At 38.6% G+C, this 22146-nt stretch overlaps 1 protein-coding gene across 1 annotated transcript; it reads left to right on the top strand.

Annotated features, from left to right (window-relative positions):
• Positions 1–1703: 1703 nt before the first annotated feature.
• Positions 1704–20434, top strand: EIF1AX (eukaryotic translation initiation factor 1A X-linked). Its single transcript, XM_008508467.2, has 7 exons — positions 1704–2365; positions 8480–8563; positions 10501–10604; positions 11685–11735; positions 13189–13270; positions 14440–14531; positions 16600–20434. Exons 1-7 carry the CDS (start codon positions 2350–2352, stop codon positions 16603–16605), a joined length of 435 nt encoding a protein of 144 aa, XP_008506689.2. The 5' UTR covers positions 1704–2349; the 3' UTR covers positions 16606–20434.
• Positions 20435–22146: the final 1712 nt, after the last annotated feature.

Below are 22146 nucleotides of genomic sequence, written 5' to 3'. Positions count from 1 at the left end.
TTTGGGGCACTATTGCAGTAGCCTCCTGCATGGGGACTGTTTCCTCCCCTGCCCCCTACAGTCTATTCTTAACACAGAAGCCAAAATGATCTGTCCAAAACCTACTAAGAATTGTAACAAGTGATCTGGTCTCCGTACCTCTCTGATCTCATATCCCCAATCACCTCCCCTCCCCCGCCCCCTCCAGCTCACTGCATTCTAGCCACACTGGCCTTCTTGCTGTTTCTTGAATACACCAAGCATGGCTCCCACTCAAGGTCTTTGTCCTTGCTGTTCCCTCTGCTAGTACACATTTCTCCCAAATGTTCCCATGACTCACCTCCTTCCAAGTTTTTCTGATGATCAGTCAGATGTGGGAACCATCCTATAATAGAGAAATAAAGCCTGATGGTTTTTCCTCCTTTGGGGTTTTATATTGGGTAATTGACGGAGACTTTTGATTTTTAAATATTTGAACTTCCAGATACTTGGAGTCTAACTGATTACTTATCATGTGCTAGGCATAATTATTAAACACTGAATGCGTTATATCAATTTAATTCCCGCAACAACCCAACATGGTAAGTACTATTCCTAAACCCAATTTACAGATGAGAAAACTGAGACTTATAACTTGTCCAAGATCAGAGAAATAAGTTGCTGCAGAGCTGAATTTGAATCCAGATCTCTCTCACTCAAAGAACAAGTTCATAATCATTTGGCCTTGAAGCAAAATTTAAATAAATTTCATAGACATCCTTTCATCCTCAATTGTGTAAATTGCAAAATATTGCAAATGAAAAGAGAAACCTAGAACTTTAAGTCCGCATCATCTTCCAGTTTCCCTCTAAGAAGTACATCCGTCATTGGTTTCTCATTCTCAGCTCTATTAATGCTTTGAGCTGGAAAATGCTTTGTTTGGGGGGTGGGGGGCTGTCCTGTGCACTATGGGATGTTTAGCAGGATCCCTGGCCTCTGCCCACTAGATGCCAGCAGCAATCCCTTCCTTCCTCAGTTGTGACAACTAGAAGTAGCTCCAGATACTGTTAAACGTCCCTGGGAGAAAACCACTGTGTTGGACGATTGTACTTTATTTCTCTGTCGCTTGGGTATGTCCATTTCCCTAGAAAGAAAATGTTGAAACCCTAATGTTTGCAGAAAGGTGATTTATTTAAAATAAGCTTACTTAAAAGTGAAGCTATTTGTCCTGCAGAGTGAGCTGTATTAGTTTGCTGGGGCTACCATAACAAAATACCAGAGATTGGCTGGCTTAAACAACAAAAATTTATTTCCTCACAGTTCTGGGGGCTATAAGTCTGAGATCAAGGTGTCCACGTGTTGGTTTCTTCTGAGGCCTCTCTCTTTGGCTTATAGATAGCCACCGGTTCACATGGCACTCCCCCTCTGTGCCTGTATCCTAATCTCCTCTTCTTGTAAGGACACCAGTCATATTGGTTTAGGGCCTATTGTAATGAGCTCATTTCAACTTAATTATCTCTTTAAAGACCCTATCTCCAAATAGAGTCACATTCTGAGGTATTGGGGGTTAGCAATTCAACATAGGAATTTTGAGAGGACACGATTCAGTCCATATCTTCTCCCCTCCCTCCCTTCCTGTGTGTATTGAGCGCCTACTATGTGGCAGACATTCCCCCAAGTGCTGGGAGTAGTAAGCAACAGATGTGGTCTCTGCCTAATAAGGTTTACAGTGAGCTAGGGAAGACAGATATTTTATACAGTAACAACAAGTGTCATGCAAAATATTATCCTTTAGTAATAGGGATGACAGGAAAGCCTTGCCCTTCCCCTCAGACTCCCAACCTGGTTGGGAGGGTGAAAGAGCCAAGTTAAAATTGAGCCGTGAGTTCCTGAGTCAGCAGCTCAAACCCCACACGCGTCCGTCGCAAAGCTGCAAAAGTGTGGCGTCAGCCATCAGCGGGCGCTACCTGAACCCGCCCTTGAGTATGACGCCGGGGTCTCGGCCCCTCCCTCCCTGACTCCGCCTCTTCCCTGGCCACGGCCCCGCCCCCGGCGCGACTCTGCGAACTGCGCGGACGTTCCGGGAGCACGTCTCCCTCCGCTCCCTGCGCAGTAGGGTCTGGGGCGGGCCCCGTCGGCGTTGGGAGGCGGGGAAAAGCGACGCAAGCCGCCGCGACGCCATTTGCTGCGGCCGAGCGTGGGCGCAGGCGGATTTCGGAACTCGGTCGTGAGAGTCCCGCGCACGCGGCCCGTCCTCCCGCCTCTGCTTGGTTCCGCGCGGTCCCACGCGTCGGCCTTCACGCCCCTCGGAGGAGTCGCTGCCGCCGCCACCGCCGCCGCCGCCGCCACCCGGACAGCAGTCGGAGACGCCGCGAGGCCGCACTCACCGCCATGCCCAAGAATAAAGGTAATGCCGCCTGGTCCCCGGGACCACGACTCCTCTCGGCCCGGTCTCCCCGGCCCTGCCCGCCGCCTCCGCGTCGCCCAGGCTGCTGTGTATTCCTGTCTGCCCTGCGTGCCCGCGGCTGGGCGATCCGGACGCTTTTCTGCGCTCGGGAGAGGAGCTGGGGAGTTCCTCCTGTCTTCCAGTGTGGTCACATTGGGGTGGAGCCGACGCCATTTTTGTGGGGCCTCCTGCGGGAGGATGAGGGCTTTTGCTCCTGATTCGCGCCAGACCGGCCGCGGCGCGATGGGAACCTGTGGGGGAACCTCCCCCGGGGCGGCGGGGCTTTGCAAATAGACTCCTTTGGCCCTCCCGGGCAAGGGGAGTTAAGCCCTGGAGGCAGTTCTTAACTTTCAAAGGGTGATGCCTGCTTTAGTGGCCATCAGGTACTCCAGTATGGGCTTCTTTATGGACAGTTGTCGGGTATTGTTGAGACTACTCCCGCTCCCTGATAAACAGTGGACGAAACCTGGATGCATTTTTAAGGTTCATCTCTAGAGATTTATTCTTCCCCATCCCTTTACAGGATTTATCTTTCTTTTCTTTCTTTTTTTTTTTTTTTTAACTCCCGCAGAACAGTAGTTCCGTATTTAGCCAAGTTTTCTCCTTTTGCTTCAGGTCATGTATATATTGTGGTGGAAGGAAAGACCTTTAAGTTCTTTCCATTCTGAAGCTAAACGTTCGCAAATTACCAGACTTCAGGATAAAGTAATTTGGAATTTCCAAAATAGAAGGCCTAAACTAGGTAGAAACAGAACAGTCCTAAAGAAATTCTCCTAGTTTTGGACTTAAGGATGTTTCTATCTTTTTAAGTATCCTTATAATTTCTCAAAGGAAATTGTGCAAGTAGAAACAGGGAAAACATTTATTTCCTACAGGAGAGGAGCATGTTTCACAACCCACAAGAAATTCCCTTTGATTATTCATCCTTGAGACCCCCAGCCTGACCCAGGCCTACTTCTTTTCTCTTTTCTACTTCACAACTGGCTCCAGGGATGCTACCTCATTTCCTCTTTGTAGCTGTCACTACTCATTTTTTCCCTTGGGGTATTTGCTTGCAGTTCTGTGCAAGATGTGGTGCACTTCCCCTGGGGCTCTCCATCTTACTGCCCTCAGAAATCTAACTTGCAGGTCCCTTTTGTAGCAAGGGTTTTACTGTTGAATATTCTGGGAAAGATGGAGTGATAAAATAGGGTTTTAGAAGTCATAGCTTTCTTGTAACCTATATAATTCTTTATTTCCCCTGAGATGGTAGCTGGATCACTTAAGTAGGCTTCTTATTGTCACCTTTATTTCTAGCGATGAGATTTCCAATTCCCTCACTAGACTGTAAGCTCTAAAGGGCAGTAATAGTATCTGTCTCAATCATGTTGGGTTGCTAGCACTTGTCACTTAGTAGATGCTCAATAAATATTTGTTGGCTTAAGTCACCTCCCTTCTGTTGACTCCACCCTCAGGCGAATAATAGGTTCCCCTTTGGTTCCAAGGGGACGGGACTCCTACATTAAGTCACGTCTAGTTCACTAGCCTCCTTTAAAGTTCATTTCATTACATGGCAATAAAATAGAGAAGGGGGTGATCAGGGTATCATTAATTCTGGTAAATTGACAAGCAGCGAATCATTCTTCTATAAATAACATTTGAGGCATACAAAAAATAGGAGTAATGCACTGAACACCTGGGACGCCATTACTGTGAACTTGAGAATTACAACACAGATTCAGTTAAAGCCCTCTGTGTTCCCCTCCCCCATCCTCTTTCCCTGTCTTCCTCTCTTTCTGGAGGTAACTGCCATTCTCAGTTTGGTGCTTATCGTTCCTATACATGTGAAACCAATGTGTTGTCTTAGTCGTTATCTTAATTAGAAGGACAGTACTTTTCAAGATCCCTGAGTTTTATGAGATGAGGTTTACTAATGTAGGACTAAATTCCTATTTTTCCGTTTTTGTTCATTGGAAAAGCCGGAAGCCCTGTGAATATAATCTTGTGATGATTACACAAGTCAGGATATAAATTGCCATGAACTGAGTATTGAATGACTTTGCTTTGGACTGATTTTTACCAGCTTATTTCCTCTAGAATCCTCTAGATTCTATCAGTGTATACCTCAGGAAAAAGAGTATCTTTTGACCCACTCAGGAAGCATTTAGGGTAAAGTACTCTCGCATTTTGGGAAAGTTACTACCTTTAATTTTAAAATCGTCACTCCTTTCGGAATGTAGGGGCTACTGTTGACTGATTCATTCAAAGAATTGCCTAATTCGGGTGTGTAACTCAGTAGACATAGCAGGTATGATCCTTGCCCTGATGGAGCTTGCACTCTGGTTTGGAGATCCAGCGTGATTAATGGCTTGAAGCAGAAGATACTTTTCTCCTCCTGGGAAATTAGTTTGGGTGTTCTCTCAATAATGCCTCAAATGTTGAACTCTAAGGACTCCAGGTAGGTCGGGAAATTGTAGAGGCCCACCTAACACTGGCACAGAGCATTGTGAGACAGCCCCCAGTAAGTGCACTTGATTCAAGAAGTTACATGTCGGCCTTTGCAGGGGCCAGGTGCACACCCTTTACTCGGCTGTGAACCTGCTGCTGCTGCCAGGCTCTTCCCATGAGGCCCTTGGTATCACTACCACTTACAGCCTTTCTCCTGTCTTTTGGAAATGGCTGCCAATGTGCTTTAGGTTCTGGAATGGGAACAAAATGCTGGGGAGAGATACCCTAATGTGGGGACCAGGGACAAAAAATTAGGTTTGAATCTGGTCACCCCCACTCACTGATTAATGTTAAGTGAGTTACTTCTCTGAGCTTCACTGAAGTCACTGGTAAACTGGGGATAAATGACTATTATTACCTCATGGGGTGATTGTGACAAGTAAATGGGTGGCATTATTTGCATAGTGGTTAAGAGCCTACTCACTGGGGTCGTAGTGCCCAATTCAAATCCTAGATCTCACTTCACGTGCTGTGTCCTTGGATAAGCCACTTAACCTTGTGAAATAAAGACAAAATAGTACCTATCTCATATTCATAGGCGTGTTGAGGGCGAGTTCCTGGGACAGTGAGAAGTCAACTTTGGATTGAAGCATGAGGTAGTGGAAGAGAAGTATTGAGAGGTAGATTGGTGTCGTGTTCATAGGTTGAGAGATTTATATTCTTTAAGGTAGTTATGTTACCAATAACAGAAACAAGGATGTTGATTAAGAACCAGCTTTGTAAAAAAGTAAACTGAGTTTTAAATTATTAGCATAAAAGTGATAGATGAGAGAAAAATAAATTTCCTTAGAAAGTGGGTGAGCAGAAGGTGGGAATTTGGACTTACTGAAGCTTCAAAGGGATAGACATAAGTGGGGGAAACTGACGAAAGGTCAAAATAGTGCAGGTGGCCCTTTAAAAGTCAGAAAAATCTTTGAGAAATGAAGTGATCAGCAGTGTCATTATTTAAAGTATGAAAAACAAGGGGAGGAGAATTACAGATTTTTAAGGACAACAGTAGATAGAAGAATTCTAGAATCCTAAATGGTGGAAAGAATAGAGAGGTGTTTGGATCTTCTGTTCTAATGCCTTCATTTTATAGAGGCCGGAACTGAGATCATGAGAGGTTTCTGTAAAAGTTCCATATATTCTTTACTCCTCCTTCCCTCTCCATCTAGTCTCAATTCTCTTGTTAACATCTCAGAAGTATTCCTGTTATTTGTCCCTTCCTCTTCTTGGCTAGGCTAGGCCTACTTCATTCTACGTGTAGTAAGGACAGTGACCTTCTTACCAGGTTTTCCCACCCAGAGGATCATGTCACACTTCTGCTTTTTGTCGAAGTATTAAATTTTTGAATAGTAAATATATTCACAATTCCAATTTTGAAAAGTGTAGAAATTGAAATGTCATTCCTACATGTGTCCCATTGCCAGCTAGTTCTCCTTCCGCCAGGCAATCATTGTTAACCTTTTTCTATAATGCCCTTCCAGAGATTATTTTATGTATATATAAGAAAATATGAATATACATTTCCTTCTTTTACACCAATGGTAGCTTTATACTCTTCTTCCTCTATTTTTAAACTTATATTATGAAGAATTTTGAATATATTACAAAGGTAGACTAGTATACAGTTATGTGTCGCTTCATGACAGGGATATGTTCTGAGAAATGTTTTGTTAAGCAATTTCGTCATTGTGCGAACATCGTAGAGTGTACTTATATAAACCTGGATGGTATAGCCTACTACACATCTAGGCTCTGTGGTACTAATCTTATGGGGCCACCATTGTGCCCCATATATGCCATCCTTTGTTGACCAAAACGTCATTGTGTTGCACATGACTGATGAATCTCTATGTACTCATCTCCTGGCCCTGGACACCATCAATTCATGGCTGAACGTGCACCATCCACACCAAATAAGGATCTAGATGTTGTCTACACATTGCCAGTGATTGATGTGTCTTTTTAAGTCTCTTTTAATATGTAGGTTCCCCATCCATTTATGGTTTTTTTCCTTCATAATGTATCTGTTGAAGAAAATACATTTTCTTTGTCATGTAGAATTGCCCCCCAGTCTAGATTTTGCTGATTGCATCCCTGTTGCACCTTGCTTTTTATTGTTTTTTTAAATGGGCTTTATTTTTTAGAGCAGTTTTACATTTACAGAAAAATGAGCAGAAAGTACAGAGTTCCCATATACTCCCCACACTGGTTTCTCTATTTTTTGTTTTTTTCCTTGAGAGAGGTTAGCCCTGAGCTAACATCTGCTGCCAGTCCTCCTCTTTTTGCTGAGGAAGGCTGGCCCTGAGCTAACATCTATGCCCATCCTCCTCTACTTTATATGTGGGACGCCTGCCACAGCATGGCTTGCCAAGCGGTGCCATGCCCGCACCCAGGATCCGAACCGGCGAACCCCAGGCCTCTGACGCGGAACATGTGCACTTAATGGCTGAGCATCTGGGCCGGCCCCTGTTTTCTCTATTACTAACATCTTCGTGAGCCAATATAGATGCATTATTATTAACTCAAGTCCGTAGTTTACATTAAGATTCATTCTTCGTGTTGTACGTTGTATGGGTTTTGACAAATGTATACTGGCATATGTCCACCACTATGGTATCATACAAAATAATAGTTTTCACCGCCGTAAAAATCCTCTGTGCTTCACCTATTTATCTGCTTTTCCTTTCCCCCTTACCAGCTCCTGGCAACTACTGATCTGTTCACTATCTCCATAGTTTTGCCTTTTCCAGAATGTTATATAGTCAGAATCATACTATTCAGCCTTTACAAATTGGCTTCTTTACCTTAGCAATATGTATTTAAGGTTCCTCCATGTTTGGGGGCTTGAGAGCTGATTCCTTTTTACTGCTGAATAATATTCCATTGTATGGGCATACCACAGTTTATCCATGCACCTACTGAAGGACATCTTGGTTGCTTCCAAGTACAGGCAATTAACACCTTGCTTTTTAGTTTCTAGTATCTTGCTCAGTGTATCCCACAGCTGTAGGATAAAATTCAAACTCTTCAGGGTTGCCAGAGTGTTGCTTTCCCTTCACCACCACAAAATCAGTGTGTCCCATTCCAGTAGCTGTAACTTTACCTTTTTTCCTTTTTTTATTTTTCAGTCATCTCCTACTTGCACTCGGGCCTTTGGCGGGGGGGCGGGGGTCAGGTATAGGAGAGACAGGACATTTTAATAAAACATATCAAGACCCATTATATCTCCCACCTTGGCCCATGTAGGCCACTGTAGGAGGGGTTCAGTAAACAGTGTACTCAACCAAATGGTCATTATCTTTATGATCCAGGGCAGTTTGGTCATTGAATGCAGATGTCCTCAGAAAGGGATTTGTATACTTGTGTGTAATACCTGCTTTTGATTTGTTTGTTTCTATTTTATGTCAGAAATATCCCAAAAAGAGTTTTCAAGAAGGGTAGGGGAGTGATGATATGTGTATGTAATATGATTGCATGACCAAATTAGGTGAAGTTTTAAATTTAAGTGATTTTTGAAAAATATTTTGTAAGCCTTAATTTAGTTTAGTTTCTTTTCCTACTGTTTTGCAGATAATTAATGTCTTTATTTAAAACCATTAGGTAAAGGAGGTAAAAATAGACGCAGAGGTAAGAATGAAAATGAATCTGAAAAAAGAGAGCTGGTGTTCAAAGAAGATGGACAAGGTAAGTGTTTTCATAAGTTATGTTTCTTTGAGTAATAGTTTTCTTTTTTAAATAAAGAATTTCAATTTCTGGATATAAAAGAGATACTATTCATAATCCTGAGCAATAAATCACATGTCCCTTTATGCTCTTCTCCGTTTCTCCTCCCCCACACTTCTCCAGAGCCTGTCTTTTGGTAATCATTTCTTGGTATGTTCAGGCTGCATTAAGGTTGGGTGGCATTTCTTTAAACATATAGGTTTCATTGTTTTGCATGAACACTCGTGTTGTAACTGAGAGTAAATTGTACAATTCAGAGAGAATTAAGCCTCAAAAGCTATGGCTGATAATTCCATGATTTAGTAGACCTTTTTTCATGGTAAATGGTGCTACATAGTATTTTCAGTAGACCATGGATATTTGAGGGACGAATCCAGGCCTTTCCCTCACTTCTCCAGTGCCACTAGCACATAATCTCACAAAATAGAATAAAATGAAATTGAACAGTTGATTGACCTTTTCAAACAAACCAATTAAGAGTTTGTAAGTGCCAGACCAAGGTATGGAACACTAGTTGCCTATATTTTTATTTTGCATAATTTCAAACCTTCAGAAAAGTTGCAGTATTAGTACAATGAACTCCCTTAAACCCTTCATCTGTGTGTGTTTTTCCTGAACCATTTACAAATTAGTCGCAGACATCATGATACTTTTCCCTTACTGCTTTATCGTGTGTCTCCTAAGAACAAGTGTAGTCTCTTATATAACTGCAGTAGAATTATCCCATTCAGGTAATTAAACATGAATGGATTATTTATCTACTATCTAGTCCGTATTCAAATTTGTCCAATTATCCCGATAATTCCAGCACTTTTTAACAAAGAACTTTTTTGGATTGTCTTTCTGTACAACTTTGGTGGCTTTGTTTCATGCTGTATGTATAAGCTGTTAAAAATGAAACATATTTTCTGGCTAGAAGGCCTTGTTGTTTCTTAGCCTTAGTCATTCTTGCCTCCATTAGCAGTTGACTTTATTTTGACCGCCACTACTTTTTCTTTTTCATATCTTTTCCCCACTTTGGAAGAGAGGCTGCCTTTGAAGTGACTGGCCATGTTGAGGCACAAGGTTCACTGTAGCCTGAGTAACTCACTTCCACATGTCAGCCCTGCACTTGAGCCTTTCAAAGTTACATTTGAGTGTATTTACAAGTTAGTGGATATCCTCTTTGGGGGTCAGTCTTCCGTACAACTTGAGTGAGCTAAGGGTTCTGAAGTGATGTGCCCACCCTTCCCCCGTGTTTTCTGTCATTTAATGACAGAAGACAGGCCCACGTGCAAGCTAATGCTTGTAATCTCCGCCTCCTCTCAGTTTTGCAAGTGGCACTGAAACCAGGTGGCTTCCTGGGTACCCTTTTGGAAAGATTTTGATTAAAAGTTTGGCATTTTGCCTGAGAACATCTTTCTGGCCTTTAGAATAATCACTAAGGTATTCTAATTTAACAAAGACATTATTAACATTTAAGCTACTGTTATTTGCCACATGTACCAAAAATTGTGTTGAGATTAGCCTCTAAAGGTTTTGAGGGAAGAGAGATCCAAATTGGGTGAGGATCCAGATGTGAGAGATTAATGAGAGGTAGTGTACATTTTGAGACAGGTCACCTTCATCTCCAAAAGTAGAGCATGTAATCATGAAGACAATAGTCGGTCTGCTTATGCAAAGTGAGTAGATAAGGCATTTCTGATAGCAGAGATAGCTTGTCATAGAAATGGCATTGCAGAGTTTTGGTTCTCGCTCTGCTATTAACTAGGTTGGTGTCTCTCCCTTGTATTTATTTTACTGCACATATTTATTTCCAGCCAATACACCTATGTGTTCTAGTCAATTTATATGGACTTTTAAGTTGCTTTTATCAAAATTGAATAATACTCTATACCCTTTTCTTTTCCCTCCCCCAGAGTATGCTCAAGTAATCAAAATGTTGGGAAATGGACGATTAGAAGCGATGTGTTTTGATGGTATAAAGAGGTTATGTCACATCAGAGGGAAATTGAGAAAAAAGGTAGGTGTAGAGATTTGTTTGACTTCAATAAAAAATTGTGATTAAGAGGGAAAAACGGCTCAACAGTTTTTATGGACCAAGGACCTCACTTTTGTAAGCTCCCAAAAGATTTCAGTAGAATGATAATTGACCTATAATAAATCAAAACAGCAAGATCCTTGATGGTAATGTTATACAAATTCTATTTAAAGACTCACTGCATCGCCTATGTTGTATTCCTGCCAGAAATGTTTAACGTGAATCTAATCATGAGGAAACAGTTAACAAATCCAAATTGAAGGACACTCTGCAAAACAAATGGCCTGGCTCTTAAATACAGTATTTTAGTGTCATGAAAGGAAAAAAGCCTGGGGGAGGCTATTCCAGTTTGACAGAGGTTAGAGAGACCTAATGGTCGCCTGCAGTAGGTGGCCCTTGTTTGGATTCTGATTTGAGAAATAGCTGTAAAGGATGTTATTAAGAAAATTTGAATATTGTGTTAAATAAGTGTTAAATTTTCTGAATTGTGATTATGAATGGGCTGGCTTGGGGAAAGTAATGACTAATTTCCCATCACAGTAGATGTTCAGGCAAATTTATTAATCAAGTTGGTTAAAAGTCCCCCCAACTCTGATTGTATGATTTTTTTTTTTCAATTTGGTTTGTTAACCCTTCTGATACCAAACTAAGGGGGTTTTGCCAGCTGTCTGTATGTGGGTGGGTGGGTGAGCAGAAGGAAGGATGAGAGGGAGGGAGATAAAACCACATTTCTAATTTTCTATTCTCATATGTAGTGGATGGATAACTAACCACTTGAATTGGTTCGCTATTAAAAATCCCTTAATTTCTAAACTAATCGTTCCTCTGGGATTATTAAATTGTCAAGTAGTTAAATAAAATTATTTTTTTTAACATCGCAAATTACAGAAAATTTGAAACAGGCTCAGTTGCTTGCTATAGGTTTTTTTCCTAATTCTAAATACAAGTACTTCACCCACAGTTGGATGAACAGTATGTATAGTTTATGGGAGGACTGACTCAATGTTGTTCCTGATTCTTTATTTTTATTTTAAATATAACATGCAGTAACTTCTTTTATAGGTTTGGATAAATACCTCAGACATCATATTGGTCGGTCTCCGAGACTACCAGGTAAAAACAAAATTAAAATTTTCGTTAGTCACTTGCTTGAATTTGATGAGCCGTTAATGTTTAGAACATAAGTCATAACCATATTTGACCAGTTCCAGCCCGGTATGCTGCTCACCATTGTGTCAACAAACATTTCTTAAGAGCCAGTTATGTCTTTGGCATTGTGTTAGGTACCCCAGGGAGTGTGGTTCCCAAATGCCAGTCTGTGGAGTCCACATTTTCACTATAGAAGAAATATAGACAGTGTTAATTTTTTATGAAGCTAAATGGTGCTTTTTCCTATTTTTGATATTTAAAAAGTTCCCTTTATTTTGAATGAGTGGTATTATGTTTTTATAGAAGATACCACTCTGCATTTTTTTTTAATTTTTTTATTTTTCTTCTCCCCAAAGCCACCTAGTACATAGTTGCATATTCTAGTTGTAGGTCCTTCTGGTTGTCCTATGTGGGACACTGCCTCAGCATGGCTTGATGAGCAGTGCTAGGTCCGCGCCCAGGATCTGAACCAGCAAAAACCTGGGCTGCTGAAGCGGAGTGCGCAACCTTAACCACTCGGCAAAATAAAAATGTAATCTTATGTCTGACCTCCCTCCCATCCCTTTTTTTTTTTTTCCCCTTAGTTTCTGCATCTTGAAATCAAAATCTAGAAACCATTTTTCTAAGAGATACAGCTGAATGAGTCAAGCTCCCATCCCGCAAAATGCTTATGGCCTGGTAGTGGAGAGAATAAGACAGGCACACAAGTAATTATAGTACAAACCATGATAGAAATGTGTGCTCTAAATTGAGATGAGTATTTAAGGGAAGAAATTGAAACAATCAGCTTCAACCCTTTTTCTTAACTGAGGCAGATTCTTTTCAAATGGGGAAATGTGAACATTCTAAGGCAGTAGTTTTCAGGGGGACATTGGCATCAGAAACACCCAAAGAGCTTTTAAAAATACAAATTCATGGGCTTCACATTTACTGATCTGTCTTCAAGAGATGCGAAAGCTCCACGGAGATTCTGATCAACTCATACCTTAAGAACCACTGATACATGGAAAAGTGTGTTAATTTCCTTAGGTCATTATACCAGTCTTAGTTTTTTAATTAGAGTGTTTAATCACCCTATAAATTTCAGTTGCAGGGAATTTTTGTATTTCAGAAGACTTATAATCAAAGGGTAATAGTAAATAATCTAAAAGATTGGGTCTGCACAGTTTTGCTCTGAGATCTGTAAATATCTTCCTAAGCTTGTTGATCAGTGTTCGTTTATTCATACAAGCTGCTTCATACTGGGTTAAATCCAAGGATGTTTTTCAGAAGGTAGGAGAAAACTTTAAAATTTAAAAAAAGAAAAGTTTGTAACAGAACAGAGAGATTTAATTTTTTATCCAGTTTGAAAGTAATTTATGAAATAACGTAAGATTTTGGCATAATCAGTTCTAAAAGTTACTTGTGTCTTTTTAAGGATAATAAAGCTGATGTAATTTTAAAATACAATGCAGATGAAGCTAGAAGTCTGAAGGCATATGGCGAGCTTCCAGAACATGGTAATGTCTGAGTTATATCAACCTATCATGGTGGTATTTGGGTGAAGGGATTTTGATAGAATTTTGTGGATTTTGCATATTTACTTTTGTGCTTACATGATTTGTTTTAAGTATGCCTGCTTATATTTCATAACGCTAGATACCTTAAGAAAAAAGTAACTGGGATTCTGTTCCTAATAAATATACTTGTGTCACATTTGAGGAGTTATGCTTTCTAAGCCCGACTTCTGCATAATACCAGTCAAAGGAATAATTTTATTATAGTATTTATTTTAAAATTCCTTTGTCAAGGGACTATCAATATTCATCTACTTTAAATGTGAAGCAAGGATAGTAATTGGATACTGTTGTTTGTTTATTAAAAAGTCAGTTTTTAGTTCATCTTATCCTAGTAGCATAGTATCCTATAGGATTTTTTTAAAACCAGTATTCTTTGCCCACCCCATACAGAAGTTACGTGTTCTTAATACAGAAAATTTAAATAAAACAAAAATAAGTCCCTCATAACCTCATAAAAAGAGATATGTACTTTATGTACTGTTTTGTAAGTCTGCATTTTTCACTTGGAAGTAATTTTTTTTTTTTTGGCTCTGTTGCATATTATCATGAAAACAGTATAATTTTACATAAGCCTGAAAACCCTGCTGAAATTATTTACTTGGCATTTCCAATCTAGGAGCTGCTAATATATCTGGAAATAGAACATAGGACTAGCACTTCCTGGTTCATTTTCATTGCTTAGGGATAAGCATGATTTGACCAAATCTTTCTGATTGATGAGTCTATCTGGTGATTGGTGAGTTGTTAGCATGTGCTCAAACCTTTTTTGAAGCAGAGCTGGAATGGCTTCAGAAGTTGGAGTAATTAGAGCTTGCCTTAACTAGAAATACCTTTGCAAGCAAAAGAAAATTGTACGCACGCTTTCCATCTTGACTTAGCAGTGACTTTGTCAGAGATTTTGTTGTATAAAATACTGTTCTGTATAGTAGGGTTGTTAGGTGGAAGTTAGGATCTTTATGATAATGAAACTTAGGTGAAATTAAATTACAAGTTTGACTTGTAAGAGGTCTCCTTTTATAGTTCAACATTTGGTATCAGCGCACTTCTTTTAGTGAGGCAGTTATTCATTTTAATAATATTTGGTTATGAGTATATTATTGTTTCTTTAGCTAAAATCAATGAAACTGATACATTTGGTCCCGGAGATGATGACGAAATCCAGTTTGATGACATTGGAGATGATGATGAAGACATCGATGACGTAAGTAGATGTACCTTCCATTTTTCAACTTTTGTTTGTGGATTATCCACAGAGAAACCAGCTCTTTCCCCTAGCATCTTTTAATGTAAGACTGTTGAACACTTAATTAAGGGTATATTTTGAGACTTCTCCATGAATTAAAATATTCAGTACTTAGAAGACAACCAAACTGTTTATACTTTGAGAATTCTTTATAATCTCATTCAACACTTCTGCCTGAAAAGATCAATATTTGCTTTGGCAATATGAAGTGCTAGGCATTGGAATCATAACTTTTAAATTGAGTGTCTAGAGAGATAGCTATGAGGAAAGTTAGCAGAGAGTTGTGAGAAATATAAGATCTTATCAAAGAAATAGGCCTTCTCAATTGAATACTAGTATGTTAAAAGAAGAATCTTGTTTGAAACAGCTTGAGATGAAGCATTGGAATTACAACATACATTAAAGGCCTTCTCACTGGAAGCCTTTTGCCAATTATGTTACTTTATCTGTTGGATATACACTATTGGCAGACTCTTGGTTTGGAGTTGGTGTGTTTATTTTGAGGGAAATGTATTGTTTTTCCTAACAATAAAGCAGTGATGTTCACAAGAGTAAATGCCTCATTGCCCTTTTGCTGTTACAATGTTTAAATGAAATTCAAACTTAGTTTTTGGCAGTATAAATTTATTTAATAATTGGGGTGGTATTATAAGTTACTCTTAAATCTGGTTTGAATTCTTCTTTTCAACTCTGTTTAAATAAAAATGTAGTTGAGAAACCACTCATGTATATAAATCTGAAAATAATACTACTAATGTTCGATTTTATCCAAAGATGAAATTTTAGTATACCTATGGCAGTTGTTCTTGACCAAGACTGTGCAACAGAATTACCAGAACTTTTCAAAAATACAAAGGCTGGTCTTGGGGAAGTCTGAGTTAGGCATCACAAGTGATACCCACCACTGATTCTACAGTTCATTTTTTTATGCTTGATTTATCACATCTGTCTATACCTTTATTCATCCATCAATCCAGCTTCTATTTTGATGCATCTCCAAACCATTTAGAATACTCACACCATGAATTAAGGAAAATTTAAGTACATATCCCCAATGTGTATATGTGTTTATGAATTTTTAAACATAGAGTATTACTCTACTAATGCTATGTACATTTTAAAGCATACCGTGAAATGGAAAACAAAAAAGGATAAGGAATAAATACATCATTCTATTATTTTGTTAATGTACTTTCCTTTGGAGACCCTGAGCCAGAGGATTCTTGTGACTAAACTGTTAGTGATACTTTGACAGTAGACTTATGGATTATATTCTGTGACAAGAACCTGACATGGAGCTATTGTGTTGTAGGTTAAGGGGTAATCTGAACATTTTAACTGAGCTGGGGTTAGGTCTGTTTAGGAAATTAAGACCCTAACCACAGATCATGCCTGAACATGAAGCCACATACACAGAGGGGATAGGTCAAGTAGAGTCAAGATTTTCTAAGAAAAAATGTTCTGAATTTCTGCCAGCACTTTTCAGAACTGGGCCCAGCAGACTGGCAGGGAAAGAGATGATAAAGACAGTGGTTATTAAAGGAATTTGAGTTATCTTGAACATTGCTTTTGTAGAGCTTGCTTTGTCTGTCACCTAAGAACCCTACTCCTTCCTAAGACATTTCTCCAGATGATATATAGGTGTTCTAGCCTTCATTCTTAGAACCAGGTTGACTCGGAGGAGGGGAATTGGGTCAGTATCACGCTTGTCCCTTCCTTAAAGAAATAATGCTCCCTGTGTCTGCTCCCACCCCCAAAATAAAAAGTCTCTAATCACTAGCACAAAAGGAAGGAGACACTAAACTTGATTTGAATATTTTGCATGACATCTAACGTTCTGAAGGAGGTTGTAAAGATTTACTGGCAGCAGACTGGAATTGAGAAAAACCAAGTGTACACAATTTTCTCTTCAAACTAGATTTGTTTCTCAGATAACCTAAGGGGGTACAAGTTCCCTTCTAAGTCGTAGACTACTGGAATATCGGAATTCTTCTTTTGTTTGATCTACTGTTCTTTTCCCTTCCAGATCTAAGTTGAACTCGACATTTTACATTCCAGTTTCTCTGAGGATTGTTCAACAATTTGGATTTTGGCTGTGATCTGTTGAAGATTAAAATTTCATTAGCATGAGTGCGATTTGTTAAAGCAGACTGATTTGTTTCTAAGGTATTTCTTTAAAAACTGGTAATGCTGAATTCTCTTAAGTAAAGTGTTAAGCCCACTTTGTTCTTTTAATGTAATGGAGTTTATGGGTAAAAGACCACATCTGCTGTTTTAAAAAAGAGAAAAAAATGCATTACTGCCTTTCCTACTTTGACCACTTCCAGTAAGTAAATATATGTTTTGAATAAACCATTTTGCCCTACACTCGTTATGAGTTATGATTAAGCCCTAGTTTTGACTAGCCTGTTGTCTGTACAGTGACTTTCTGTGTATTCCAGTTACCTAGATGTTCCCTTGAGATTTTGATACAATTTAAGAAAGGCAGAAATCTGCATTTGAAGTAAAAAATGATTAGGTCTGTTTTTCATATTCAAGTAGCATGTGGCTATTTTTATACTAATTTTGATATCATATACATTCTTTTCATCATCTTTTTGCCACTATAAACATATCAACAAAAAAGCATTTCCAAAATGCAGTTTTTAGAACCTGGGTTTTAATAGCAATTTTGAATTTGTATGGTTAGTAGTTGCAGAAATTGAACACTAGGTGGCACCCAATTATCTTAACATTGGAAATATTGTCAACTTTTTTTTTTTTTTTACTTTGCAAAGGAAATTTCCCAAACAAGAAAAGATTGTTTTGACCATATGCATGTATGTAGAATATTTTTACAGAAAAAGATTGTCATTTTATTTCAGAAGTCATAATACATGTAAGCTACAATTTTAAGTGCTTTATAAATGCTTAAATTATATATAAATGAAAATTTAATTTCATGACAACTTGTACAAATTGAGCCTTTTCAAACTCTCCCTAAGCTGGGGAAAGAGGAGGGAATAACAACTTAATGAAAAGATGGTCTCCAGTTTCTGAATGCAAGAGCTACAGCTGAGAAATATAATAAAGACAATGTCATGCTGCAGAGTATATTATACCCTTACTTTGTGTTTAGGATGTATTTTATTGTTTGTACAGATTTTTTTGCTTGTATTGTATTGGAAATTTACTCTTCCTTATTTAGTTTTTCATTATCACCTCTAGCAAGATGAAATTAAGGGTTGAGCTAGTTAGACCTCACTAGCCACATTAAAATCATACGCAGCTTTAAAAGAAGAGATCCATCATGTAACGTGTGAAGCCTTTATACTACTGATCTCCAGAAAACTTGTCAGTGATGAAAAGTAATACAAAGGGGGATAAACATTAATGTGGCTTCAAAAAACAAGCAAATCTTCTCTAATCCCACACTTAGTGTAATTTCCTTTTCTAAGTGTGCACACTGGAGTCAAAATCTGAGGTACGATAAAACATTAAATCGAGGAATAGAAAAGTGAGTGGACAGTTGGAGTTCATGTTTCTTACTCAGTGGAGTTCCTGAACACCTACCTAGGTGGAAGACATCTGAAACTGTGGGCTGGTTTTTAATACTTGTAAGAAACCAACCTTGAGGAGTTGAGTTAGTGGTTGTCTTCATCAGTATTCTAAATCTCCTGAGATGTAGGCTTCTGTACATAAAAGTGTTTTGCTAAATTTGTAGTATATATAGATCCTTCTTTCACGTTATTTTACCGAGAAACGTTTTAACTCTGCATCTGTGAGACAACTCATGGTAGGGGTGGTGCAACTCAAACATTAGTTTTCTACTTCTCTGACAAATATGGTTTGTCTACAGGTTCTGTAAAAATTACAACTATGGCCCCAGTTCATGTGTTTGCTAGTGATTTTTTTTTCTTGGCCTAGGTAGTAACAGCTCTGTTTACTGTTGTTGCCTCCTGGAAAATCTCGAATCATAATGATTAAAATAGTTAGGGCAAAGTGGTAGCTCATATGCAACACTACTTGGAGGAGTTATTTTACTAACTTGTCTGTAATGTGGAAATTGTATAGTTTCATTGATTTGATTATATTTCAAATGAGGAATGGAAGTGGTCCTCAAGAAAAGGTTTTTTGTTTTGTTTTAGTTTGGGGTTTTTTTTTTTCGTTATTCTCTGATTCCTATAATGCAATGCTATAAGGTGTACCCTGAAAAAAATAAAATGTTTGAAATCCAAGAATATTGGTTCTTACTGCTAAGAGGGTATAATAGTTATTACTAGTGAATTTAATAGGCTTATATTTTTCATGCAGTGTTTATTCCACTTCCAGTTAGAGTTTAAATATGTTGTATTACTAAGGTGGCTAAATAACCAAACCAAGCATTCGTGTAAAAAAAGGCTTGCCAAGATTTAATTGTTTGGCTGTTGAATCTTTCTTGAACATCCAGCCTCTTAAACAGACCACCTCTTAAGGAGCCTGTAAACTATGCATGATGAAAATTCTTGTATTTTGTTATGGAATGGCCATTGGTTTACTCACTACATCTGTGGAATCATGGCTATAAATACAAAACTCCTTGTGACTTGTAGTTTAGCTTAATCTCATTTATCTTGTGTAAATATTAAATTATAGGATGTTGAGTGACATCTTTAATAGGTATAAACTGCTGTCAGTATTGACTTCAGAGCAACTGAGTAATCAAATAGGTAAAAGCATGTTTCAAATAAAATACCTAGCTGGGTTTATACTTTATTTGTATTGTGTACAGATTTAACAACATTCAACATTAACTGTGGCCTGACAGTTCAAGCATCAGAATGAAAGTGAGGTTCTTTGTTACTTGGCTCTCATAAAGATTGAACAGATTTGTGTTGGTACGAGATGTTTAAATCTTCATCCTGCTTAGTAAGGGGAAGTTTCATTTACACTGTTCAGGCTCCCATGAACTTTCACACACCACTTTGTGTTTTTGATTTACCTTAAGCTACCATCCATTTTCTCCTTGCTTTTTTCTTCCTATTCAGAAAAGAACAACATCTGAATTAAGTCTTGCTACAAGTGTGATAGGCACTAGCCTCTCAGGTGTAGAGTGAACCAAGGAATTTGGAGAGTGTATTGGCGGAATTTGGAGAGTGTTCTCTCTTCCCCTCAGCTGCCAGGTACTTAGGAGGCAGTGGGATGGAGAGGGATGAGCATGGGCCCTGGGCTCAGGTGGCCTGTGCCCCAACCCCCACTCTGCCTTTTACCTGCAAGTGACCACTGGCACCTTCTTCAGCTTGTCTGAGCTTCAGGCTCCTCACCTGTAAGATGGGGCCGATGAGAGCACTACCTGCAGAATCGCAGAATTGTTGAGAGGATTCATAATTTATGTGTTCATACGTGTAATGAAATTAAAGTAATGTCTGCCACTCTTCACTTGATACCCAGGACTGTGTAAGATAGAACATGCACGTCTTTTATATTCTCTAGTTAACCATTTCTTTTACTTGCAGTCTTTGGTTCCTATAAGAAAAGAAATGTGTGGAATATATATTTGTATATTCATGTCAACACAGTATTTAAAATAATTGCTATCACCCTCATTTAATTCAGCATAAGACTAACAGACGAAAGTCTCTAAATTGCTTTAAGGTGTCTGTCAAAATACCGACTGCTCTATATTTCTTTAGAGAAAGTTTATAGTTATTAATGTGGATAGCTCTGGTCATATTTCATTCTTAAGTCTTTAATGAGTCCCTTTATGTCCTTTTACTTTAGATTCATGACAGTTAATTAGTACTAACTGATTTGGAGGTTTCCTTTCTCATCATTTGGAATGATGTAAAGAAATCAGATGCAAACTATTGCAATTAGAAAATAAAATATGAAATAACTTTGAACAGTGTATGCAATTGATTCTTTTCAAACTATGACATTTTTTCATGATTCTTCTGAAAATTTTTTTTAAGAGTGATATATGAGGGAAATGTATACTTTTTCTGTTTTTATTTTTGTGGTTTTGGTTGTTTGATTTGAATGAATCCATTTGGCCAGACTCCAAATATAGGGGTTGCATTTTCTGGGTGAGTGAATTTGTTACAAATCTGTACTGAAGATGACATTTTCTAATGGTAAATCAGTTGTCCAGAATGACCTCAAATTGCCAAAATCACATTCAGCAGACCTTATTTTGTACTGTGCAAAGACATGTAGGTGAAGTAGATGTTTATCTTCTCGTCAGCTTGCTTGCTTTTACAGAGCCAGTCTTGTCTGTTGCAGCCCAGGCTTTGTTGGGCCGCAGCTTGATAATGGCAGGCCGAAAGTGGGGTGGAGTCCAGGTAAGTCTGTTGCTGATTTGATTCGCTGGACCATCAGCTGTAGAATTAGTTGGATTTTTGCAAATTTGATAAAGTTCAATACATATTTGTGATTTTAAATATCTCTTAGAAATCTAAGAATAATTGAAATTTTCTTAACTTGATAAAAGTTACCTACCAAAGCAAACATAGAAACTCAAAAAAAAATTTTTAAAGCTAGTTTTACTTAAGAATGTCCCTGGGGCCGGCCCAGTGGTGCAGCGGTTAAGTTCTCATGTTCTGCTTCTCAGCGGCCCAGGGTTCGCCGGTTCGGATCCTGGGCGACATGGCACTGCTTGGCAAGCCATGCTGTGGTAGGCGTCCCACGTAGAAAGTAGAGGAAGATGGGCACGGATGTTAGCTCAGGGCCAGTCTTCCTCAGAGAAAAGAGGAGGATTGGCAGCAGTTACCTCAGGGCTAATCTTCCTTAAGAAAAAAAAAGAATGTCCCTGACAAGCAGTAAAAATTATTAATCTCATTAATTCCAGCCCTTGAGTACACATCTTTTTACTATTTCGTGTGACAAAGTAGGAAGTGCTACATGAAGCACTTCTTCATGTATCACGAAGTTCAACAGTTGTCTCAAGGAAAAGCACTTGTGCGATTATTTGAGTTGCAAACTGAACTGTTTTTCATGGAACACGTGTTTACTTGAAAGAACAACTGACAGACTGGTTATTCAAACTTGGATATATGGTCCACATTTCCTCAAGAATGGACAAAATGAGCCTGTTGCTTCAAGGAAAACAACTGAGCATTTGTTGATGGTGACAAAATTTGAGCTTTCAAGTGAAAATTAAGAGTTTTGGAAAACTAGTACCTGCTACCATTAGATTGACAGCTTCATAGTAAAGACTTCTGGAGAAATCAGTGATGCTGTTGATGTGACTTTTTAGTATTGCAGAATGAAATGTGTTGACATTTGGAAGATTTTCATAGCTGAGTCACTATTTTCTAAATGATCAGTGGGTTTTAATGTAATAATATGAAAAGCTCGTTGATTCAGTGTTAGATTCCACATTGAAACTAACCTTTAAGAAATTACCGTTTGTCAAGATTGGGTGTAGTGTCAAAGAACATACACAGTTATCTGACAAGGCTATTAAAATATTTCTCCCTTTTCCAACCTACATACCTCTGAGGCCAGATTTTCTTCATATGCTTTAACCAAAACAACATATTGCAACACATTGAATAAAAAAGTAGATATGAGACTCTCTTCTATTAAGCCGGACAGTAAAGAGATTTGCAAAAAT

This window comes from Equus przewalskii, chromosome X (genome assembly GCF_037783145.1).
Source record: "Equus przewalskii isolate Varuska chromosome X, EquPr2, whole genome shotgun sequence".
Lineage (NCBI taxonomy): Eukaryota > Metazoa > Chordata > Mammalia > Perissodactyla > Equidae > Equus > Equus przewalskii.
This window is presented reverse-complemented; position numbering and strand designations above follow the sequence as displayed.